Source organism: Epinephelus lanceolatus, chromosome 18, assembly GCF_041903045.1.
Source record: "Epinephelus lanceolatus isolate andai-2023 chromosome 18, ASM4190304v1, whole genome shotgun sequence".
In the NCBI taxonomy this organism is placed as follows: Eukaryota; Metazoa; Chordata; class Actinopteri; order Perciformes; family Serranidae; genus Epinephelus; species Epinephelus lanceolatus.
Window position 1 is genome coordinate 40,394,800 of NC_135751.1, and position 23,656 is coordinate 40,418,455.

The following is a 23,656-nucleotide window of genomic DNA, read 5'->3' on the forward strand; positions in this document are numbered from 1 at the left end:
TGTGATGGATCAGATTATGCGGAGGTTGTCGAGCTTATTGTGCCCTGTATTTGTATCCAGTCCACCCAGGCATCTTAGGTAAAGTCAGGATACAGAGCTCCGACACTGAGCTACCTGTGCTGATATAAAACTGCTCATGATGGAAGCAAAAATGTCCAACATTTGCTGCTTCAAGCTTTTTAAATGTCTTAGTTTTATGTGTTTATTTTAATCTGTATTCTTGTTTGTTAAGAGCTGAGTATCTCCGGCTCTGTCACAGCGGTTGTGAGTTCAGGGACTGTTTCTGTCAGCTTGTTCCAATTTGTTCCAGATCATCACATGAGCAGAGCCACACAGCCAGACTAAAAGCAAATTATTGTTGTAGGGGAAGATTAAAATCTTTATGTGAGTGTAAATTCAATACCTTCAGGTTCAGTTGATTAAAAGATGTGACCTTTGGTGCTGATGAGTTGCTTCAGCATTTAACAGTCAACAGTTAAACTAAAAATATGAAGTTCTTTTGGATTCCCTTCTGTGTCTCTCTCTGTTTATCAGACCACAAATAAGATAAGAATTAGCTGTTAGCGACCCCATGGTCCCTCCGCCTCACTCCCCGCCGCTGTGGACTGGGTTTCTTGGAGGAGAGTGGGCAGCAGATCTTTGACTGGTGGCAGTAGTGGCTTTAATTCAGCCAGCACAAACCCCCCAGTGCCAGGTGTGACAGTGGGTTGGTGGCAGCAGCAGTGCCTGGTCTAACCTGTGTAACAGCAGCAACAGAAAGTTTGCTGATCGGGTGGGGGCTGTTCGGTCCCCTGGAGCTTGGGTTTGTGCTGGCTGGGTACCGATTGTTGCCGCTGCTGACTGGGGGACGTCTCCGGAGCTGCTGCCTGCTCTCCTCCCGCTGAGGTAGTGTGTAGGGTCAGGGAGTGAGGCAGAAGAGACACTATGATTCACGGCTCTGCTAACGTTAGCTACATAAACCTGAATTTGAAGCTTCAGCCGGGAACTATTGTTGAAACTATTGACAATATTTTCTCTCCATCTCTTTAACACTTCGCTGATACTGACAAGTGTTTTATTTGGTTTATTGTCAGACTCTTTTTGATTAGTCTGTCTTCCTTTTTTCGGTTGCTTTGCAATGTAGGACGTTGTTGTCAGTGCCGCAATAGCAACTTTATCTGCAGGATTCCCTGCCATTGAATCAAGCTTTCGCGAAAGGGACGTGCACGTGGGGCTGGCCCAATAAAAATAAATAGCTTGGATTAAAAACTAAGAAATAATGTTCAAAAATAAAAACACTGATGCCGCCTGGACTTGAAGGAGCCCTAGGACTCCATACAAGGCTACACAGGTTCTTGTAAAAATCAGGGGTGAGCAGAGTTTAAAAAAACACAACCAAGGGTGCGATTAAAATATTTAGTACATAAAACAACCAATAAAACGTAAAATGTTTTAAAATGTCTCTTAAAACCAGATCACTAAAACTCCCTCCCCCAGAGTCATTTACTGTCCTTTGTCATGTGAAACCGTCATCCTTCGGTGACAGCGACTGTGCTGTCGTCAGTGGCCCTGTTCTTCTTCCCATGCGTCAGGCTATTGGCTGCCCTCTTGCCTCCGTGCCCCTTTGCACGGCGCTCCGCTCGTCGGTTTTCCTCGGTGGTAACCGCTGCTACCAAACAGATCCCGTTGTTGCGCTTCAGGTCCTGGTGGTTTGCCTCTGGAAGGTCGCCTCCCACCTTGGTGCAGAATATTATACATATGTCCCAGAGGATGACTCGTAATGACTTTGATGATCCTCTGACTTTCCATTTAGTGCCATCACAAATATCGTCATATACCGTGTACTACGCTGAAATTTCAGGAACATATAAAGCGTATAAAAAAGTAGACACTACACAAGCGTAATATAAATATTAATGGTGAATATTATATTTTGTTGGTCCGCCTGTTGGCTGTTAGGTCTTAGTGTGTCCTTGTGTTGGTATTTTTGCGGCAAAGTGGAGAGTGTGTGTGTAGAGGGAACGCTCTGAAGCTTCATGCACACACACACACACACACACACACACACATTAACATGACTTTAAAGTTACTCAACAGGAAGGAAATGTGACTACAGGAAGCAGTTTAACAATCACGCCCTCTGACCCTCTTTGTGTCAGTGTGTGTGTGTGTGTGTGTGTGTGTGTGTGCTGCAGTCATCTACATTCAGGGGAATGTAAATAAAACTGTAACCAGCACCTCCTACACGTAAAGGCCTTTGGCACTGTCTCTCTGTATGTATGTCTCTCTCACACACACACACACACACACACACACACACACAGACACACACACACACACATTAGCATATCTGCCAGACGGGGACAGAGAGAGAGAGCAGGTCAGTGCCAGTGCCAAACTCAAGCTGGGCAAGCCTGTGGTTGCCACGGAAACGGAGCATGTGATCGTGGAGATGGTCACCGGGGAGACAGATGCTGCTGACCTTTAAGCGAGGCGGGGGAGGGGCGTGATAGAGAGTGGAAGGGAAGATGGGAATAATGGGATGGAGATGGGAAGAGCGGGAGCTTATTATTCACACGTTCTGAGAGAGAGAGGGAAGTGTTTCAGATTTATATAAAACGATATCTGTGTTTCCTGGTTTCTCTCTGAGCATGGTGGGATGTGAGTCAGCACTGGTGCAAACCGGCTGCTTAAGATCTAATTGTCCGATAGTGCTCTCTCACAGCTGCAGCGGCTCCAATCAGATTGAGACTTGTAGCCTCTGAGTGTTCCTGTGGTCCACATTCACAGTGTTGCTGCTGAAGCACTCACAGAGCTGCAGCTCGGTCTTTCTCTTGTGTACTAATAACATGCAATGTAGAACTGTGACATCGTCATAAGAATGAATGAAGGACATGCTGAGAATTCACACTGCATCATCAGGCACCTACATATTTGTTCGCAAAGTAAAAAAGTGTAGAGGTGCGATTAAATGTCAATGGTTTGAGAAGTAGGCAGGGTAAAAGTACTCTGTTACAGTTATAGTCCTGCATTTAAAATCATACTCAGGTATAAAAGTACAAAGGCTTTTGCATCTAAATGTACTTAGAGTGCAAAAAGTAAAACATTCAGCACACCCAGGTTCCCTACACAACGCATCCAGCCCTGATGCCAGTCCCTGCAGGTGGTGGGCCCACAGGCTGGCGGCTCGGGCTGAGCTCGACCAGGCCCCATGGTCCAGGTGAGCTCCCCGACCAGGTCTGGCTCCAGAGTGGGGCCCCGTGGTCCTTTAACCAGGCGAGTACTCTCTGTCCGAATGTGCCGTTTCGGACAACACAGCTCCGAGGATCACAGGGACACGCAAACCCTTCCACCATGTTAAGGTGGCGATTCTTGGAGGGGAGTTAGTTAGTGAAGGGAGAGCTGAGCCAGAAGGCAACGCATTTGAATTACTGGTCTATGTACGTCCCAACCCTCACCTATGGTCATGAGCTCTGGTCTGAGCTTAGCCTTAGAGATAGGGGGAGGAGCTAGGACATCCTCCTACCACTAGGACATCCAGGCACGTTCTACTGGTAGGAGGTAATAGAGCAGACCCAGGACACACTGGAGGGATTACATATCTCATCTGGCCTGGGAACACCTTGGGGTCCTCCAGGAGGAGCTGGAAAGTGTTGCTGGGGAGAGGGACGTCTGGGGTGCTTTGCTCAGCCTGCTGCCCCTGAGATCGGGTTGAAAACACTTTTAGGTGACCAAAATGTTACAATTCACTTTAATGAACTGAAAAGACACTGAAATAGAGACAACTATACTCTGTGAATTTGATAACCATCTGTCAATCAAAGTGACCATACCTTTAATTATGCCTAACTTTAAGCCTCGATAACATTTAAACAGGTGAGTTACATAAAAATTAACCCCTGTATATGAATCATGAATGTTGAAATCAGTTTTAAAACCCAAAAGTGTTTCAGAGCCTCAAGTCTGGCAGTTTGGCTGTCACCATCTTGGTCTTTTGGAGCCAGAAGTAACCGTATTTGGGTGACAGGCTGGCTGTGGAGAGGCAAGGGGTAGATCTGACTGAGAAGTCGAGGACACCTTCAGCAGACAGCCTGTCACTCAAAGAGGCCCTGCCCTTAATTATGTGTAACTTTAAGCCATAATATAATTTAAACGGGGGAGTCACGAGTGTTGAAATTGGCTTTAGAGACCAAAACAGTTTTTATACCAGGCTGTAAACGTGTTTATTTCTGCTGTACAGTTGGCACTTCCACTTTTGCTTGGATGTGAGCAGAGGAGGCAAGGAGGAGACACAAGGACAGAGGAGTTGAGGCAACAGCCATTTAACACAATGACACATCTGTGCTTTGGAGCTGTCATTTTAAAGCGACAGCAATTAAATGTGTCATGTGGCACAGCTGCGTTATCTATCCTTGTTAGAGCCTAACGCTGTCAGCATTCAGCGTGACAGTGTTCATAACAACTTATACGTTAAGTTTTAATTCACTTAACAACATGGCAGCTGTGTGTCATGCTTCTTTTATATGTCACAGGAGATGAAAAAACTCCTGCAAAGGATTCATCTGTGTGTCCTCGCTCATAGCTCCTCCAGCAAGCCTCCTCTCTGTCCTTGAGATGCATTTTAGGAAGTGAGACGTCCATCGAAAAGGGCGATCGACATTGTAATACGAGGCGAGGTATTGTCTTTGATTTGGATATCGGAAAATCAAATGTCTTGTTGTCTTTTCCTGGTTTTAAAGGTGCATTACAGTCAAGTGAGCTGTTCTTTTACTGGCGATGATATTACATTTTCTCCACATTGCCCAGCCCTACCTTTTAGATGACGGCTGAAATTGATTTCTGGGTCAGAGGCAGGAGGACGAAGTAAAGAGGGAACAAGGAGAGGAATTGTCACAGCATAGAGAACTGACAAAACCCCACTGTCAGGCCTTCTGACCTTTGACCTTTGCCCTGTTTGCAGGTCTTCACCACATACTCTAACGAAGACTACGACCGACGTAATGATGATGTCGACCCCATGGCGGCTTCGGCCGAGTACGAGCTGGAGAAACGAGTGGAGAAGCTGGACCTGTTTCCTGTGGAGCTGGAGAAAGGTACACACACACCTTTACAATCATTGAGAGTCACTCAGTCAAGCCTCTTATGTAACTACACACACACAAACAGACACACACGCACGCAACTGAAAGGTGCTGCTGGTGGACGTTCACTGTCTGCTAACATCTCCATGATCACCTTATGGGATTACACTTAGCGCGGATTAGCCTAATTAGCAGCTAGTAATTCTGAAGGTAATGGATTGGAACCAGCGACCATCCGTGACGGCTGCTCTCAGAACAGCATAATAATACTGACATGTGTTTCATTTTTACACCACTGAATAAGGATTAGTATGTTAAACGGTTTGACTCACCTCATGCGTCACATCAGTTAATGTAGCGTAACGGCTGTTTTAAAGAATTTATATAAAATCTGACGATGATTACAACAAAAATAAAACTATGGACATGTGTGTAATAAATGCCAGAAATCATATCTATAAAGATACAAGTCAGAAAGGTATTGATACTGTGTTTGTGTGTGTGTGTGTGTGTGTGTGTGTGCAGACAGTGACGGCCTGGGAATCAGTATCATAGGAATGGGTGCAGGAGCTGATATGGGTCTGGAGAAACTGGGGATCTTTGTGAAGACGGTCACCGAGGGAGGAGCTGCACAGAGAGACGGCAGGTACATTTGCGCATGTGTTATTTCTATAGTCAGTGTACTACTTTCAGAAGATGGTGGTCGGTGGGCTCTCTGTTAGCATAAAACACACAGGACTAGCCCCCAAGAAGCTCAGCAACACATTGCTGTGGACGGGGGTTGACACCAAAACATATTTTAGCCACTTAGAAATATCTAAATCAGTCTAAGTGGACACTATATTGAGAATATTTCCACCGCTTTTCCCCGCCATCAGACACTCCTTTTCTTTGGCCATCTTTTGGTTGTCTTCTGATGTCATATGAGCACACCTGGAGATTTGCAGTGACGTATCCAGGCTTCTTTTCTTCCCTTTGCCCTCTTCTGATGACTTCAGTGAAGACGTGGCATGGTTGTTGGTGCCAGACGGGCTGGTCTGAGTATTTACTGGGATTTTCAGCACAGCCATCTCTAGGGTTTACAGAGGATGGTCCCAAAAAGAGCAAATATCCAGTGAGCCAAAATGCCTTGTTGATGCCAGAGGTCAGAGGAGAATGGCCACACTGGTTCAAGATGATAGAAAGGCAACAGGAAGTCAAATAAGCACTGGTTCCAACCAAGGTGTGCAGAAGACCATCTCTGAAGCAACAACACCTTGTCCAACATTAGCCCCTTTTACACTGCCAGATTTTCCACGAATGTTGGGCCATTTTGCCGGCAAGCTGCGAGCGTTTAGACACACAGAGCCGGATTGGCGAGTTGATCCGAGGTGCCCAATTTTCCGTCTCGTAGGGTAGACATATTGGTGGAACCCTTTTAGTTTAAACAGACCGAAGTGGCCTTCTGCAACAGGAGGGGCTGTTGATGACTTGTGGGAGGAGCTGTTGATGACGCCGCACGTGCGAGCCACTGGCAGTGGATAAACAGGAAACAGCTGATAGCAGGAATTAGTGAGCAGCTAGTAGCAAGAGGGAAACACAAACCTGACAGACACTGTAAAGATGAGCAACTGGGGAGACAAGGAATTGCGCGCCCTCCTTGTCCTCGCAAACGAAGAGGCCATTAACCATCAGATGACGGAGACGGTGAAGAACGGGCTGACTTAAGAGAGAATCGCTGAAGGACTGACCAGCCGCGGCTTCCCTCCCACGTCACTGTTTACGTCACACGCTGAGCTACACGTTTTGTTACTTGCTCACACCCCCATTGCCCCGAAAAAGGCACATTCTGTATAAACAAAAGTAGGTAGGCGGCATTTTGCTGCACTCCCCGATTTTGTTTTTATACTGCCAATGCTGAAAAAAGACTGATTGGGCTTTCCTGCAAATTTGCACAATTCCTGTTTAAAAAGGGCTCTTGAAGCAGACGGGCTACAGCAGCAGAAGACCACACCAGGTGCCACTCCTGTCAGCTAACAACAGGAAACTGAGACTACAATTCACACGGGCTCACCAAAACTGGACAATAGAAGATTGGAAAAACGTTGCCTGGTCTGATGAGTCTGGAATAGTAACAGTAAAAACAGACGGTTTGACTTTAGACCTCAGTTAACTTAAATGTTCCCACAGGGAGAGTTTGTGGTCGAGCTCAGTAAACAATAATAACATCTTTATATTCTGAGCCGTCTTCAGCTGCTCCAAGCTCCATAACATCAATTTAACTTTCACAAATCTCCATTGTTAATAAATCCTCATGTGTCCGTGGCTTTATGAGCTTCTAGCCGACAAAGGACGGATAAAACCGAGGAATCTTGGATTTAAATCGTAAGCTAGCAAATCGTTCCTGCTCAGTTTAATCAGCTAACTCCACATCTAGACTTCACCATTCAGACTGTGGAGGTTGGACAGAAGCAACATGTTATTATTATTTTTGTGTGTGTGTCATAACCAATTTCAGATTAGTGTGGAAGTTATTAGTGAGACTGAATAACATCCAGACAGACGGGACGAACCACCCAAACATCTCTGCTTCCACAGTCAGTGTAGTGAGCAGTTTGTTCCACTATGCAACCATAGTGAGGATGGCAGGGTTTTGGCATTTCTTTATCTGTTCTCAATGCACCTTTAAGGGATGTTTTTCAAGTTTTGAATCCTCTTTCTAACATGGGAGTGGACAAATATGCACGCTTTATGCAAATAGATCAGGGATGCACCGATGTGGATTTTTTCAACCAATACGATAACCGATAATTTTACATTTTTGTATTTTAAATAGAGGTGTATAACCTGTAGCTTATGTGCACCTGAGGGTAAGAGAGGCCAGGTTTAAAGGCACATGTACCAACACCCTCTGTGTCAGGTGTGTAGACGCTGCCCTTGTTCAGTCAATGAAAGCATTCAGGCTCCGTATTATCAGCGCTGTTTATCCGCTATCTTACTATATAATGACGAAAACTCTGTCTGTGTGTGTGTGTTCCACGTTTTTCTTCTCACTGACTTGGTCAATCCATGTGAAATTTGGCACAGTGGTAGAGGGTCATGGGAGGATGTGAATGAAGCAATATTACATCAGTTGGCCAAAGGGGGGCGCTATAGCAACCCATTGAAATGTCAAACTTTGAATGGGCATATCTCATGCCCCGTATGTGGTAGAGACATGAAACTTTGCACAGAGATGCCTCTCCTCATGAGGAACACATTTGCCTCAAGAACCCATAACTTCCGCTTATATAGATTTTCCACCATTTTGAATTTTTTGAAAAACACTTCAAATGGATCTCTTCCTAGGAAGTTTGAGCGATCTGCATGAAACTGGGTGAACATAATCTAGGGACCAATATCTAAAGTTCCCTCTTGGCAAAAGTTGGAAAACTTACTAAAACTGAGCTTCTATAAGGCAATGAATATTGCGGAGGGCGTGGCTCATCACATAAAGGTGTATAACATCTCAAGGGTTTCACCCATCACCACGCAACTTTGTAGGCATATGACCACACATAATCTGAGGGGACCCCTCCATTATTGACCCCATCAAACAAAATGGGGGCGCTAGAGAGCTCATTTCTTATCTAGGCCTAACCGCCATATGGATTTTTACTAAACTTGGTAGATATGTAGAACAGGACGCCTCAAGGTGACTGGAGAAATTTAACTCTAATTGGCTAATTTGCTATAACTACATCACGGAAGCTGTCAGTGTGTCATTCCATCAGTCCCACGTTTTTCAAAACTCTGTCTGAATACATTGCTCTTCTTGATGGGTTCAGTTGACTATTTAATCTGCAATTTCCTATGACCTGTATCCCGAACACACACCATGTGAAACTGTACGTGGGCAACTGTGCCTACAGGAAACTGAGGCTACAATTCACACGGGCTCACCAAAGATGGACAATAGAAGATTGGAAAAACGTTGCCTGGTCTGATGAGTCTGGATTTCTGCTGCCACATTCAGTTAGTAGGGTCAGAATTTGGCGCAAACTACATGACAGTTTACAGCCAATGGGTATGGACTAGTAATTGTAATTATCAGAATAATGCATATTATCGCACTAATGCGTAAAAATATAAAAATATCGGCAGATAATTTATTGGCCGGATGTATATCGCACATCCCCAAAATGTATGTTAATATTATTATTGCAACAATCTGAAACAATGGCAAATACCATCCAGAATATTCTCCAGAATAACCTCAAAGGTAGTGACTGCTCAAAACATTTGCTGAAAGCAGACTATGGCAAACACAAGCCCAACAAGCACACTGTGTCACTGCGCTGTCAAACCGACAGTCAGTGTGTGTGCTGACTTTATGTCTTTACTCAGTGTCCCTGCATATAGTGCTCGGCGCATGCGTCGACGAAGTGCCTCATCTGTCTTCACAAGAGTTCATATCAGAGTATCAGAGTCATATCTCAGGAACAAAAGGGAGACATTTGGTCAGAGTTGGTGACACTAATCTTCGGTGTCCACTTTGAAACTGAGCTGATTATACAGATCTTTTGTGCTGCTGGAGGGAAGATATGTGTGTGAGCTATCCATGTTTTAGAGTATGTAGATTCTTTGCAGCAACATCTGACAGACATGGTTATAAACTGTAACTGCAGCTTGACTGGTTCACTGAGGCCAACAGCTGTAAGGTGCACACTAAATGATGCAGTAACACTGAAGGGAGAAATGAAAGCTGTGTCTTGTTCGGTGAATGTTTTCCTTCGTCTCTGTTCATTTTCACACACACAGTTTTTTCTCTCTCTGTGTAGGATCCAGGTAAATGATCTGATCGTGGAGGTTGATGGGACCAGCCTGGTCGGCGTCACTCAGAGCCTCGCTGCCTCCGTCCTCCGCAACACCAGCGGCACCGTCAGGTCTGACACACACATGCACACATTCACACACAATTTATTTGAGCTTTTTTTGCGATTTTTGTTTTCCTTGTTTTGTAGATAATTAATCTGGGGCTTTTCAAGTTGTGTGTTTTTTTCAGATTTGTAATATAAGATACATATTTTTCAGGGTTTTGGTTTGTAAATGCTAAAATTCTCAGGTTTGTGACAGATGTGTTTTATGTTTTTTGAGTTGCTTTGGTGTGAATTTTTCTGATTTCATGCATCTGAATGTTTCATGTTTGTGATCTGTGTGTGTGAAATGTGACACGTTTGCTGTGTGTTTCAATTAGTCAGATTTTATGACAGTGCGTCGTCTTGAGATTGTTAACTTTTAACCGGTGGGTTTTGAATGTTTTCCAGGTTTGTGATTGGTCGGGAGAAGCCGGGGGAGCAGAGCGAAGTGGCTCAGCTGATCCAGCAGACTCTGGAGCAGGAGAGATGGCAGAGAGAGATGATGGAGCAGAGATACAAGCAGTACATGGACGATGATGAAGAGGTACATGCTCCGACTGACAAACACATACAGCAAGAATACGTGTTCATGCGTAGGTATAGATTTGAGGGGGGCGCAGGGGACACCTACTTGTCAATATTGAGAAAATGTGCATTTGAGGACTATTATTTTGAGCAAATTAAAGACAATTCCACCTTAAATTGATGTGTTCGACATTTTCCTGGGGCTTTCCAAATCCCCCTTTAATGTGTGTGTCCCCCAATGTCGAAACAAAACCTTCGTCCTTGCCTTTATGCAGCTTTCACACACGGCTGCAGCTTTGTCTACTTTGAACGTCACAAAATATATAAAAGTTAAACACAGACTCAAATTTGTGTGACCATAACAAGATCAGAATTTCGGAAGCACAGCGATCTGATCATTAAGTCGATGTCACCAGGTGCTGCAGTGAGCAGCTCTGACGCTGCTTCTCTGTTATTAACTCAGAACATCTTCAGCTAATGTTGCTTCATCAGCTGCAGGAAATCAAAAGAGGGAGACTAGTGTGTGTGTGTGTGTGTGTGTGTGTGTGTGTGTGTGACAAAATGTCGGTCTGTGTGCCACCACGTGGCCTGTACTTTCAAACTCAGTCCAGCTTCTCCACCTTGTGGTCAGACAGGGTAACAGACGGTTCAGCTCCACAACAGTAACCATTTCAATTGTTGTGTGTCAATAAAAACAAATTACAGGTGACCAAATGTATTCGATTATTCAAGCTGCACATTCCATGTCTCATAACACCGGGGTCAGTGGGCTGACTGTGACTAGAAAATGCATTTCCTGCAGGAAATGTTTGTGAATGCTGACAGCTGAAATGAATCACAAAGCACTGCTGAAAATCCAAAAAGTATGAAACAAACTGACCTTTCGCTAAGCCCCGCCCCTTTGTGATAGTCCATTGGAGTAAGCATGGAGCCCTCACTGTAACTAACTGCACTCCCTGAAGAAATATAATCATATTTTTGGACAAATGAAAGAGTGATGTCAGAGAGCAGCAGACAGAGGGGTCTACAGTCTGTGTTTGAAGGATATATCCAGGATGTCAAACTGACTCAGCAGCAACAACAGGTTAAAAAGACAAAGATAGTTAGAAGCTAAAGCCAAACTATAGGCTACAGATCACAGTGTAAAAGTGAACCACCACATCACTGCTGATCGCCACACAAGACAATGAATATAAAGGGAAACTTTGCTCATATTCAACCAGCTGTGTGGCATCACAGTGTGTGCAGATGAACCGTGTTCGGCTTCGCAAAGTCTCCCTGCTTCCCTTCACTGGTTCCTGTACAGCAGGGTCGCTCTTTGTTTCACTGTTAAAATCATTAAAAAGCAAAAGCAGCATGTGTATACATTCAGTAGGTTATATCTTCAGTAGCTAATTAGCTAACCCTACACTTTTCAGGGTCTGATTTTGGTTTTGGAACAGGGAAGAAACATATCTTTTTCCAACCTCTCCAGGTAACGAGTATCATTAATACACGACGTGCCCCAGACACAACATTTAGCTCCAAATCCACAACACCAGCCTGAAAATGACGGAAATCTGAAACGATGGAGCACAGCTGTGTTGTTGTCAGACCCTGGTCTGAGCTGGCCTGATGCTACGTTGTGATTGGCTAGTATGCATCCAGGGGCGGGACTAAGCGAAGGGTCAGTTGCCTGAAAAATCTGAAAGTTAAAATGTGAAACTGGCAGAACTGGAAGTTCAACTGTGTTATCTACAGAAGCTAAGAGCTGAAATTTATTGCTAGAAAAGCTGCAACCTAAATTAAAAATACTGTAAAAGTTGAAAGTTGAAAATAATTAACTGAAAAGGCAGAAAGAAGGAATTCTTTGTACTTTTAAAAAGCAAATAAAGTAGAAAAAGTAGTTGAATCCATTCTTCAAAGAGTGCAACATTCTGACATTTTAGTGGTTTCTATAGCTGGCAGTATGCAGAAGTAGTAGAAGGTCAAAGTGAAGCAGTTTGAAGATTTGAGGATTTTTTTAAAATTCACTGCAACTTCTGAAATTATGGAAAAGCGTTGAATTTGATCATATTACCATCTAGTTGCTTTTATTTTGAAAATTCAGCTTTGCTTGTGCCCCTCCCTCCTGGTAAACTAATGTTACCACCTGGGGTCTTTTATTTTTGAAAATCTACCCTTGTCCAGAGCCCCCTGTAATCCCCTGTCACCACCCGGGGCTTTTATTTTGACCAAAATGTATTCACACAATTACAGTATAATAGAAAGTAAATCAGGTCGTGTGGTGTGATTAAACTTTCGACTGAAAGTCAGCAGAGACGCAGCCACTGAGGATGTCACGATCAAGATCTCTTTAATATATCCGGAAATTTAGGGGTTTATGAAGACATGTAGAGGAGTTTATATTGTATGATTACACACAAATTGCACATGTTGACTTTTTCAAGGCTGATTTATCTTTTAGATTAAATTTCACTGTTTTCTAAAAAAAAAAACTAAAAATATCAAAATAAAATTAAAGCAATGACTCACCAGAATTGCAGCTTAACACCACACCATAATGTGGTGAGGCAGAAAGAACAGTAAATATGACTGAATAAATAAATACATATATTTATTTTAAATACTCAAAAAATACTACAGAGTTTGGTTGATGGCTTGACAATAGATTGTTATGATGGTAGGATTCTCCCAGAGAAACCTGGACTTGTAACCCAAGTATTTCTAAATGTCTACGGCCCTGCTCATCACCCATCTAACTCACCACATCACACACTATCTGAACTTTTCCAACCCAAAGAGACAGAAAATCATTCATAAGAGTTCATGATCGAAGCTCCAGAACTTCTCGAGAATAAACCTACTCCATGAATCAGCACTGACGGCAGTGAGAGCCGAAGAGACAGCGTTAAGCAGAGGATATTAATGTAAACAGACAGCAGCGTGCGCTCAGGTTTGATGCCTCATAATAAAAGCAGTCAGAGAGTCGGCTTGGCTTTGAGTCAGAGCAGAGAAGTGTAACCAGAGCTGAAGATGCAGGACGGTCATTACATCTAAGAGAGATGTATTAAGTGCAATGCCACATTTTAGTCAATGCATTTTTGTCAGACATGATGGTCATGAATTAATGTGAAGCTAATTTACTTTGTAAAGCAGAGGAGGAGGAGCAGACAGGTGGTTAGCAGCCTGGTGGTGATTGTGTGAACCTTATTCGCTGGAGGATATTTACAGGCAGTGGCTGCGTTCAATTGAAGGAGCTCGCTTGTTTCACTGAATTTGTAATTTCATACTTACAGTATGTGGTCTGCTCCAGGCTTCAGTTACCATTTGCACCATTTTATCTGACACACACTCCTACAAATGAAATTACACAGCAACTTATGAAGAGAGAAAGGAGTGGAAGTGGGAATGTCACCTAGTAACACACACAGTGAAGTGGAGCTACAGTTCCAGCTGGACGAGGACATCTAACTGGTCTACTGTCCTTGTCCCAGTATACAAGCACGGGAGGGGAATCCATTTATTGAGCCAAGTATGTGCGACTCCTCTACGATAGGTGGAGATATGCCCCCTTTCAGCTTGTTAGTATTGGACCTTTTTCCTGTTGACCTATTACGTCACAGACCAAACAATGGACAAACAAGTTAGCTACGGTTAGCTAGCAGCTAACTGCTACCATGGTGGACAACTTTACAGCTCTGTACATTTGGTCCGTCCAAAAAGTCACGGCTCTGGAGGTAGATTTCTCCATGTTGTTACCGGCTTCTTCTTCTCTTACACATTTAATGCTCCGAAGCCAATGCTAGCAGGTAGTTAGCTTAGCTTTGCACAAAGACAGGAACAATTAGGAAACAGCAGCTTAGCTTTGTCTGTGCAAAACAAAACCCACCTATCAACACCTCTACAGCTCACCAAGTAACCACAAAGTCAACGACAACTTGCTGTTTACATTTTTTAACTAAGCTAACCAGCATTAGCTTCATATTTACCTTACATTCATTGAAATACCTTATTATCTACTTGTTGCATGAAAAAGGCAGGACTTTGTCTTTGGTTTGCACGTGCAAAAAAGCTTACGTTAAAACACATTCACATGAAAACACAATAGATGCTACGTTAAAATGAGCACCAGACACTTGATGTTGATGACTGAATCAAAGGTTCAGTCTCAACACACTCCTAGCCCCTACCACTTAGCCATTACCCCGCCGTTTTTTTTGCGTTAACGTCTAGAGGTAGGGTGTCCTGATTGTGGTCGGAAATAAAGGGGTAGGGTGAAGTGTTAAAGCTACGTGGTCCTTCAAATGTGGGTTTTTTAGAAGCACGCTTCAAATCGAGTGTTATGAGAAATCTTCGGCAAGATGGCTGCTCTCTTTTCTTCGTAATAAAGATTTGAAATTAAGGTAACCATTGCATCTTAATTTGATGTTGTTTCAATATATTGTGGGCCTTTTCTTTATAAGAAAGCCTAACAAAAAAATGCTAGTAATTTGGCGTTGTTATTGCTATTTATTGACAGTCCCCCATTTGGATATATCGCCATGTCACATTCCCCCCTTTGATAGCATAAGTCCAGCAGCTCTGTTCATTCCTATGAAAGTCACCCAGTGACGCATGACGTCAAAAACGCTTGATTTCCACGGTATGAAATTACCTGGATCTTTTTCATCTTTGGGCCCATAGAGCAAGCTCACAAGACTTAGCGGCCAAGCGGCTAACTTCTGGTTTAGCCCTCCAATAACTTGAATGGGGATTAAAATGATTAAATGTTGCGGCTCTTCTAGATTTTAGACATGTTATCAGATCGAATGGATCAAATCATGATAGTGAAACGTCATTTCGTCAGGGTTGTGAAGACAGACGTCTCTCTCAATCTAAGTCTATGAGAAAAAGTCTTTTTGGGCCTGATGACGTCACGTGAAGGATCCAGAAATTTGCCAGTGTGTAAAATTGGCTTCAAAGCCTGGCGCTGTTTTGGGGGTCTTGGAGCAGACTGGCAGAGCAGGAGCATGGGTTGCTAACGTTAGCTTACAGAGCACCGCTAGTGGCCTGGTAACGAAGCAGTGTCCTTTTCGTTTGATGATAGGGTTGCAACAAATGAAATTTTAATGTTTCAATAACTAAAAAATATTGTGGTTTAACAGTATCACGGTGTTTATATTATTAACAGTCAGAATGACCCTTAAAGGAACGAAAATGGAAGGGTTATTTTTGGATGAACAAACTTTTTATTACTATAAATGAGACCCTCTGAAAATAACTAAAATTAAGAGGAGATTCTCCGTCCCCTTCCTTTTTTTTAATATCATAGAATGTACACGTATGATGACTATCAACTTGTATGTCACAGTATACCTTGAAACTGGCATCTTACTGCAACCCTATTTGATGACTTAACTTGTGGGTGAATCACGAGCATCCATGCTTCTCTGTCGCCATCAGATAAACGGCCAATATCATGGTGCTAATACCATTATTGCCATAACCACGTCTGTTTATGTAAACGCCATCATCGACCACTGAAGACGCATCAGGGTGTTTAAGAGTTGTTCCCCCCTCGTGAGTCTGTTCTGGGGGGCAAAGGGGAGCTAAAACATCAGGTACGGGTCGAAATAAGAAACAGGATTGGGACAAGATATTTTATAACAACAGGGACAAACAATTTTCTGCAGATGTTTGTCTTTGCACAGAGGACTTGGTATGGTTGCCCTGAGAGCAGCAGCTTAAAGTGGTGATTATAGATAAAGTCCAAGTGTATTTTCATGTGTTAAAAATTACAGTGAAATGCTTTTGCTCGGCAGTGCTTTCTGTCTCCACAAAGGGAACAGCTGGACTGTTTTGCCATGATGATAGGACAGTGGGTTCTATTTGCAGCCTGTAATTGTACTCTTCATCTTCTCCTGTCTCTCTGTCAACCCGCAGACAGGTGAATATGCGACAGACGAGGAGGAGGAGATGAGTCCCGTGTTTCCAAACTCCATCGAGGTGTTCGACCTGGCCGAGAACCAGGACATGTTGTCTCCTGTGGAGCTGGACCCCGAGAAGCTGGCCCATAAATTCAAGGAGGTATGTGTGATTTTGATCATCTGGATCCTGGATTCAGTTCTTTTAATCTCACTCACAGTTAATCTGTTTTCAGTTTTATCAGGCTTATATGTGTTTTGTGTGTGTGGGTTGTGTCCAGTTTGGTTTTCAACACTGTGTCAATCTGTCTCTGTCTGTAGCTCCAGATTAAACATGCAGTAACCCAGGCAGAGATCCATCTGCTGAAGAGGAAGGTGAGAACACGCTCAGTCTCTTCTTAACATGCAGAAATAAAGCACACAGCAGTGTCCAGGTTACACTGCAGAGCACAATGTACACTAACACATCAGTTCCTTTGCTGGTTGAACGATGACTTAACGCTAACTCTGCCTCCCACACACCTCGTCCTCCTCCACCCACGTTCCCACCCCTTACCTCCAGCTGGCTCACGCGGAGCAGGATAAGTTGCGTTGGCGGATGGAGCGTGCTCAGTTGGAGCAAAACATCCGGGACAGTAAAGAGAGGATGGAGAAGCTGGAGGGCTACTGGATGGAGGCGCAGTCGCTGTGTAAGGTAAATTAACATCAGAGGCAGGGAGGAAACTGTCAGTCATGAATAGAGGAAGTATTTTTCTCTCATTATTAAACAGCTCCTAGAAACTTTATTTTATGGATTTCCTGACTGTGTGTGTGTTTGTGTGTTTTCAGGCGGTGGATGAACACCTGAAGGAAACCCAGGCTCAGTACCAAACCCTAGAGAGGAAATACAGCAAAGCCAAGAGACTGATTAAAGAGTACCAGCAGAAGTAAGGAAGGAGAGACACATTAAAGGGATAGTTCACACCAAAATCAAACACACATATTTTTTTCTCTTACCTGTAGTGCTGTTTATCGGTCTAGATTGTGCTGGCGTGAGTCGCCGAGTGTTGGAGATATTGTCCGTAGAGATGTCTGCCTTCTCTCCAATATAATGGAATTAGATGTCACTCAGCTTGTGGTGCTCAAAGCGCCAAAAAAAAAAACAATTAAAAAAACTCAACAGCAACGTCTCTTTCCGGAAATCATGACCAGTTTCATATAGGAGCTATTTTCTTTCTACCAAGCTACACCCTCGATCCATATGACTGCGCAGAAAGAAGAGTGCATTTACTGCTAGCTCACCTAGCACCAATGAGCTAGCTGACGTTACAGCTCAGCCATTAATCTCTACATCTCATGTTAGCACGAGCCTCTCATCCTCTCTCATGAGTAGATGCGTGCTTCCTTTGGCGCGGTTGATTTTCATTGCAGGGGGTCTTAAAACGTGTGTGCCTGTGTGTTGCAGGGAGATTGAATACCTGAAGAAGGAGACGGCTCAGCGTCGAGCACAGGAAGAGAGTGAGGCAACACACAAAGAGGAGGCGGACAACCTGCAGGAAAAGGTCAGTAAAGTACTCACCTTAACAGGACAGGTCCCAAGTGACGAGGCGTCAGTCCTCCTTTAATTTAATCTGGTGTAGTTTTGTAAAAGACTGTTGCAGTACATGTTTTGTTTTATTTAAGTAACCAGTGAGCCCCCTACTTACCGCAAAAGCTGTTGATTGTTCAGTTTCAATTCTACCTGATCTTAGCTCAACATTCAACTGATGAACATGCAATTTTTTAATAATGTTGAAAAATGTGTTGGCTTCAGGGATACTGCATCAGACTGGTTAAAATCACAAATGTCAACAGACTTTTTTCACCAGAGACATTCCCCCTTCAGTGGCCCCGCTGACCTGTGGTGTTCCCCAAGGCTCCGTCCTTGGTCCTCCTTTGGTTCTCTTATTTTTACATATAGAAAATGTTGCAGGCTGGCACATTGAAAACAGTTTATACAGTCCCATGAGGAATGGTTCCTGCCAGTCCTCTCATAGTGTCTCCATCCCAAACATTGGGTAACCAGGGCAACGACAACAAGTCAAAAACAAAGTGTTGCCTGAAGCTTCGCATTTTAATCACAACACAGGTAGATGTGTGGCTGTGAGGAGCAACATCATGTAATGGGGATGGTTCAAAATGATTTATAGCAATGTCCCCAAAAAACGAGAGATTGTGTTTTTAAGAAACTTTAAAGATGATTTCAGATTTTCATTACGTCAATATGCAAAACACAAAACTCACTCTCCCACTCTGATGTTGTTGTTTTATCAGATTACAGACTTGGAGACCAAAGTGGATGCCCTGAAGACCCCCAAACCCTCCTAGACTGCTGCTACTTCCTCCCTCCTGTCTGTGACTGGAAGAGGAGGAGCTCTGCCTTCATCCTGACCTGGGCTGTATTTTATTCCAATCAACCATTTACTGCACGGACAGGTAGTGGGTAAAAAAAAACAAAAAAAAAAAAAAACAACTGGGATGGCAACTGTAAAAGAGAGGAATAGGAGGGCGACATTCAAAGAGGAAAGAAACAGCCTCTCATCTGACATCTGCCAGCAGCTTACAGCTCTGTCAGTCAATAACCAATCCCAGAATGCTCCCTCTGTAATACCCACAATCCTCCTTGTGTGTCTTCCTGGCAACCGGCTTGGCAATCAACACGGAAACCACATTCAACAACCTGTGCTTTATTTATGGATGATCTGTGTTGGCTTCTCCTCTCTTCAGTAACAGTATACTACCCGGATTCAAATTCATTTTAAAGAAGCGCTTTTATTGAACAGGCTTGTCACAAAGTGCTTTATAGAGCGACAGAGGGCGTCAACACAGAATAAAACCGAACAAGAAAGGACATCGCTTGATTGTTGTTATACTACTTCTGAACCAGGTGGTTGCTGAACCTTTCCTTTTTTTGTTCGGGACCGGACTGGATTCTTGCGAAGAGGACAAATGTGTTTTCTGTCGCAAGGCATTCGAATCAAAAACTACATGGAGAAATGGCCACCGCATTTTTAAAGACAAAACAAAAACTTTTGAAAGGAAATAGCCACAACCTGCTGATAGTTGCATAATAAAAAAACAACAAAACAAGATGGCCGACAAATTTCTGATTTGGGACAAAAACTTTGACATAGCAGAACGCCCACCCAAGCCTTTGGTTTCTCTTTTCTAGCCTAACTCTCTGCAAGCGATGGAAGGAATCAGGCAGAGGCGTGCTTTCAGGTCTGAACTGTGGTGGCATACTGTTTGTATATATTCAATATATGTATTTAAAAGTGTTTAAATGGCTTAAGCAATTTAAGTGGGTCTGATATCCGAGAGTAAGGCAGTGCAATGAGCGCATGACTACGAAATGGTTTAGTAGTCCAGAATCAGTCTGTTTCATCTCTTTTCTATCGACATCAATGGCAAACAGGGTGTGAATAGTCTAATGTGTGCTTCTAATGGTGTATATTTGTTGGTGTTTACTACAGTATCTGTGGGTTTACATGCACACCAACATCCTGGTGTTCAGGATAGTCATGTATTAAATTCTTTAGTTGGTGCAGGGTTTGCAGAAATCTACTCTTATCATTAAACAAAACTCATGGGCGAGTTCACAAAAGGATTGCGTGGCTTTTGCAGCAACTAAACCTGCAGAAATTAGACAGAAAGAAACCCAGTGTAATTGTCAATGCACCCACCAAGGACCAGATGCATCCGCAAAGGTACCTGCAAAGGGCCAGGTGCACCGGCTAAGGCACCCGCAAAGGGCCAAATGCACCCGCTAAGGCACCCGCAAAGGGCCAAATGCACCCGCTAAGGCACCCGCAAAGGGCCAAATGCACCCGCTAAGGCACCCGCAAAGGTACCTGCAAAGGGCCAGATGCACCGGCTAAGGCACCCGCAAAGGGCAGGATGCACCCGCAAAGGTACCTGCAAAGGGCCAGATGCACCAGCTAAGGTACCCGCAAAGGGTCATATGCACCCGCAAAGGGCCAAATGCACCCGCTAAGGCACCCGCAAAGGGCAGGATGCACCCGCAAAGGTACCTGCAAAGGGCCAGATGCACCGGCTAAGGCACCCGCAAAGGGCCAGATGTACCCACAAAGGTACCTGCAAAGGGCCAGATGCACCTGCAAAGGCACCCGCAAAGGGGCATATGCACCCGCAAAGGACCAGATGCATCTGCAAAGGCACCCGCAAAGGGCAGGATGCACCTGCAAAGGACCAGATGCACCTGCAAAGGCACTTGCAAAGGGTCATTAGCACCCGCTAAGACACCCACAAAGGGCCAGATGCACCTGCGAAGGGCCAGATGCACCTGCAAAGGCACTCACAAAGGGTCATTAGTACCCGCTAAGACACCCACAAAGGGCCAGAAGCACCTGCGAAGGACCAGATGCACCTGCAAAGGCACTCGCAAAGGGTCATATGCACCTGCAAAGGGCCATATGCACCCACACAGGGTCATATGCACCCGAAAGGGTCATATGCACCCGCTAAGGCACCCGAAAAGGGCAAGATGCACCTGCAAAGGGTGATATGCACCCCTAACTGTGCTGCTAAGCAGATAGCGTCTTGGTGCTCCTGTGCTATTATCACATATTGAAATTAGGTATCATACATACATTTGGAGAAAAATTGTCTCTCTCCTCTGCAGATGAGCCTAATCGCAAAAACAGTCTAATTCACAAAGATCAGTGCAGCCCTTACAGTGGAATTATAAGGGTGTCTTCAGAGAGTTGGAGGTAAATCCCAAACATGGTTTCTCTTTGTCACATTTAAATTTCTATGAACTGTTGAGGAACTCCTCTGCACCTCGTCGGTCAGGACCCATAACTCAGCATCTGACAATGTCACTATTCTTTTTCTCTCTGCCATCGCTCGCCCTGCTGTAACTGGTTCAAAGGCAACATTTATACTTTTGATTTAAACATCAAATTGCAGTCAGCTGCAAAACTTTACAGACGTGTTTGCACTGTAAAGTGTTTATCACAATATCTTTTGTGAATCGGACCTTGAGGGGCAGATAGCGGTTGCAAATGATGTGCAATTCATAGTAAAAACAGCAGCCGCAGTTCCTTCTTTGTGAATTTGCCCGTGAATATGTGAGTTTGAATACACTGGTATTCTGAGGATTTTTGTGCACAACGTCCACCTGCACTCACTGCACAGTTTCATGAGCCCAGGCTGCATGGGAAACTGGAGGTGCACCATAAAGTGTCAGTTGTTCAAACATTTCCTGGAGGCAAAACTGCTCTACAAATAATGTCATTAGTCGAGGTAAACACATGTGAGTGTAACTAAAGTGCCAAAAATTATTGAGTGTTACTGGATAGTTGAAGCAGCTGTTGGAGAATTGTCTTTTTTAACATATATACATCAGTATTTCTATTAAGGATGCTTAATATTGATTATTAAAGAACAATGACACAAATATGTACTAAACATTTTACAGTAGAAAAATAAACCTGTCAGTGTTCTCTGGTGGACAAACCATTTTACAGTACTACTGTATCCAAATTACCTCAAACATATCTTGGGAATTTATAAATCATTTCCTCTTACGAGTTAAAATAGATCAATAATGTAGGCGCTACGGAAGCCAAGAAATGCCAAAATTAATACATTTATTTTATAAGTAACTGATGTCCTAAATGTAAAATGCAACTGCTGAATACTTAATGTTAAAATTTACACTTAATGTGTAGCACTGATTTTTTAACTTTTTTTATTTTAAATCTGTCTGACTTTATATGGTTTTAATTCCCTTTTTTTCCATTGATATAAATAAATAAATAAAAATAATGATAATAATAATAACATATCTATAACATAGTCAGTTTATCAGTCATAGCTAGTTGTCTAAGTTAGCTAGTCTCTGAATTTTTTAAGTCCTGTAACACATATGCTAACGTATCCTACTGACTGTGTAAAGGCGTAAAATACAGTATTCATGACGTTGTTGCCAATCATATTTTTATTGATATTCCAATCAGTATTCGTATTTTCCAACCAGCTGATGAGTCCTTGCTAACATGCTAACGCATCGGGTTAGTTTTTCCTCTAAGAAATGTTTGTTAAACTCCACGTGGATATGAGCGACAGTGTTATTCAGAGAACTGTGTGCATGTAAACACACTCCACATCTCTTGTGTTAGGAGACGAGTAGAAGGTCCCAGTGTCAGTATTATGACTGTAGGAAATGAACTTAAGTGATACATGCCTGATGTAGTCTGAATATGGGTAGGTGTTGCTGTCGTTAAAGGTCAGATGTTCTTTTCAGGAATCTAAGAAGCTATGGAGGTTCAGGTTCAGCGGCATACATTTTTTGTTTTTGGTCAGATGAATCGGAGAAGTTGCAAACACTTGAGGCGACGTCAGAGATGGTAATGCTTGTCAAGAAAATGCTCCTTGGGTCAGATGCTGAAAATATTCTCCACCAGAGACGGGAAATTGAGTCACTTTCAAATTGGCAAATGCAGAATCGTCTTTATTTGACATCTGCCCATACTACACAGTTTCTGTTTATATGATATGAATATATATTTAACATTTCTGATTTTATTATCCAGTAGTGGCTGTTTGACGTTCCAAATATGAGGTTCATATTTGCATGTGGGCGGCAAAATGGTGCTGAGTGAGACAGCGTTCACACTCAAGTAACTTATACAAAGTTTAAACGGGCAGATAGTGTGTTTTGCTGCTCTCATGTCACTGTCACATTCACTGTGGTGATTATTATCAGTTGGTGTATGTTTTTATCAAGATAATCCAGCTTGCTGGCGAGCTCTGATTATTACAAACACTGAACCAGCCGACAGTGTGATTAGGATACTTATCAGTGATCAATGCAACTTTTTACAAACATCGATGGTTCCCAGGGAGTCCGAGGATGAATTGTGATTTAACGTCAGTGATCCTGTGTGTGTCCCTCCAGCACCATCTACTGGTGAAACTTTTAGTTTGTCGGTTACTTTGTTTACAAGCAAATCATCTCATCAGCCTCAGCTGTACCAGCCCCTCCTCTCATCTCTCAGTTTGTACATCCTCAGTTCCTTTCCTCGCCTCGAGGAAGAGACGTGAGGAGAGAGGAGTCGAAGTATTTAACAGAAGGGATTTAACAGAATGTGACAAGCATAATCCTAGACTGCCATTTACGTTTCACACCTCCTTTATTCATCACAGGTGGCGAAAAGATTTCCACAAAGGATACACCTGTGCATCCTTGCTCATATCTTGTACATCCTTGATACCTTTCCTCGCCTCCTCTCCTCCCATCTGAGATGCAAGCAGAGGAGGCGAGGAA

General features: G+C 43.4%; 1 protein-coding gene across 1 annotated transcript in view; it reads left to right on the forward strand.

The window, feature by feature from the left end:
* Nucleotides 1–18,778, forward strand: part of LOC117267882 (neurabin-2-like) — a 42,630-nt gene extending 23,852 nt beyond the window's left edge. Inside the window, exons 6-15 of the mRNA XM_033643944.2 lie at nt 4,940–5,072; nt 5,586–5,706; nt 9,860–9,964; nt 10,346–10,481; nt 16,367–16,510; nt 16,669–16,722; nt 16,910–17,041; nt 17,176–17,273; nt 17,792–17,888; nt 18,640–18,778. Of these exons, the coding sequence (XP_033499835.1) occupies nt 4,940–5,072; nt 5,586–5,706; nt 9,860–9,964; nt 10,346–10,481; nt 16,367–16,510; nt 16,669–16,722; nt 16,910–17,041; nt 17,176–17,273; nt 17,792–17,888; nt 18,640–18,693 (1,074 nt within the window). The 3' untranslated portion in view covers nt 18,694–18,778. The remainder of the gene's footprint in view (nt 1–4,939; nt 5,073–5,585; nt 5,707–9,859; nt 9,965–10,345; nt 10,482–16,366; nt 16,511–16,668; nt 16,723–16,909; nt 17,042–17,175; nt 17,274–17,791; nt 17,889–18,639) is intronic.
* Nucleotides 18,779–23,656: the final 4,878 nt, after the last annotated feature.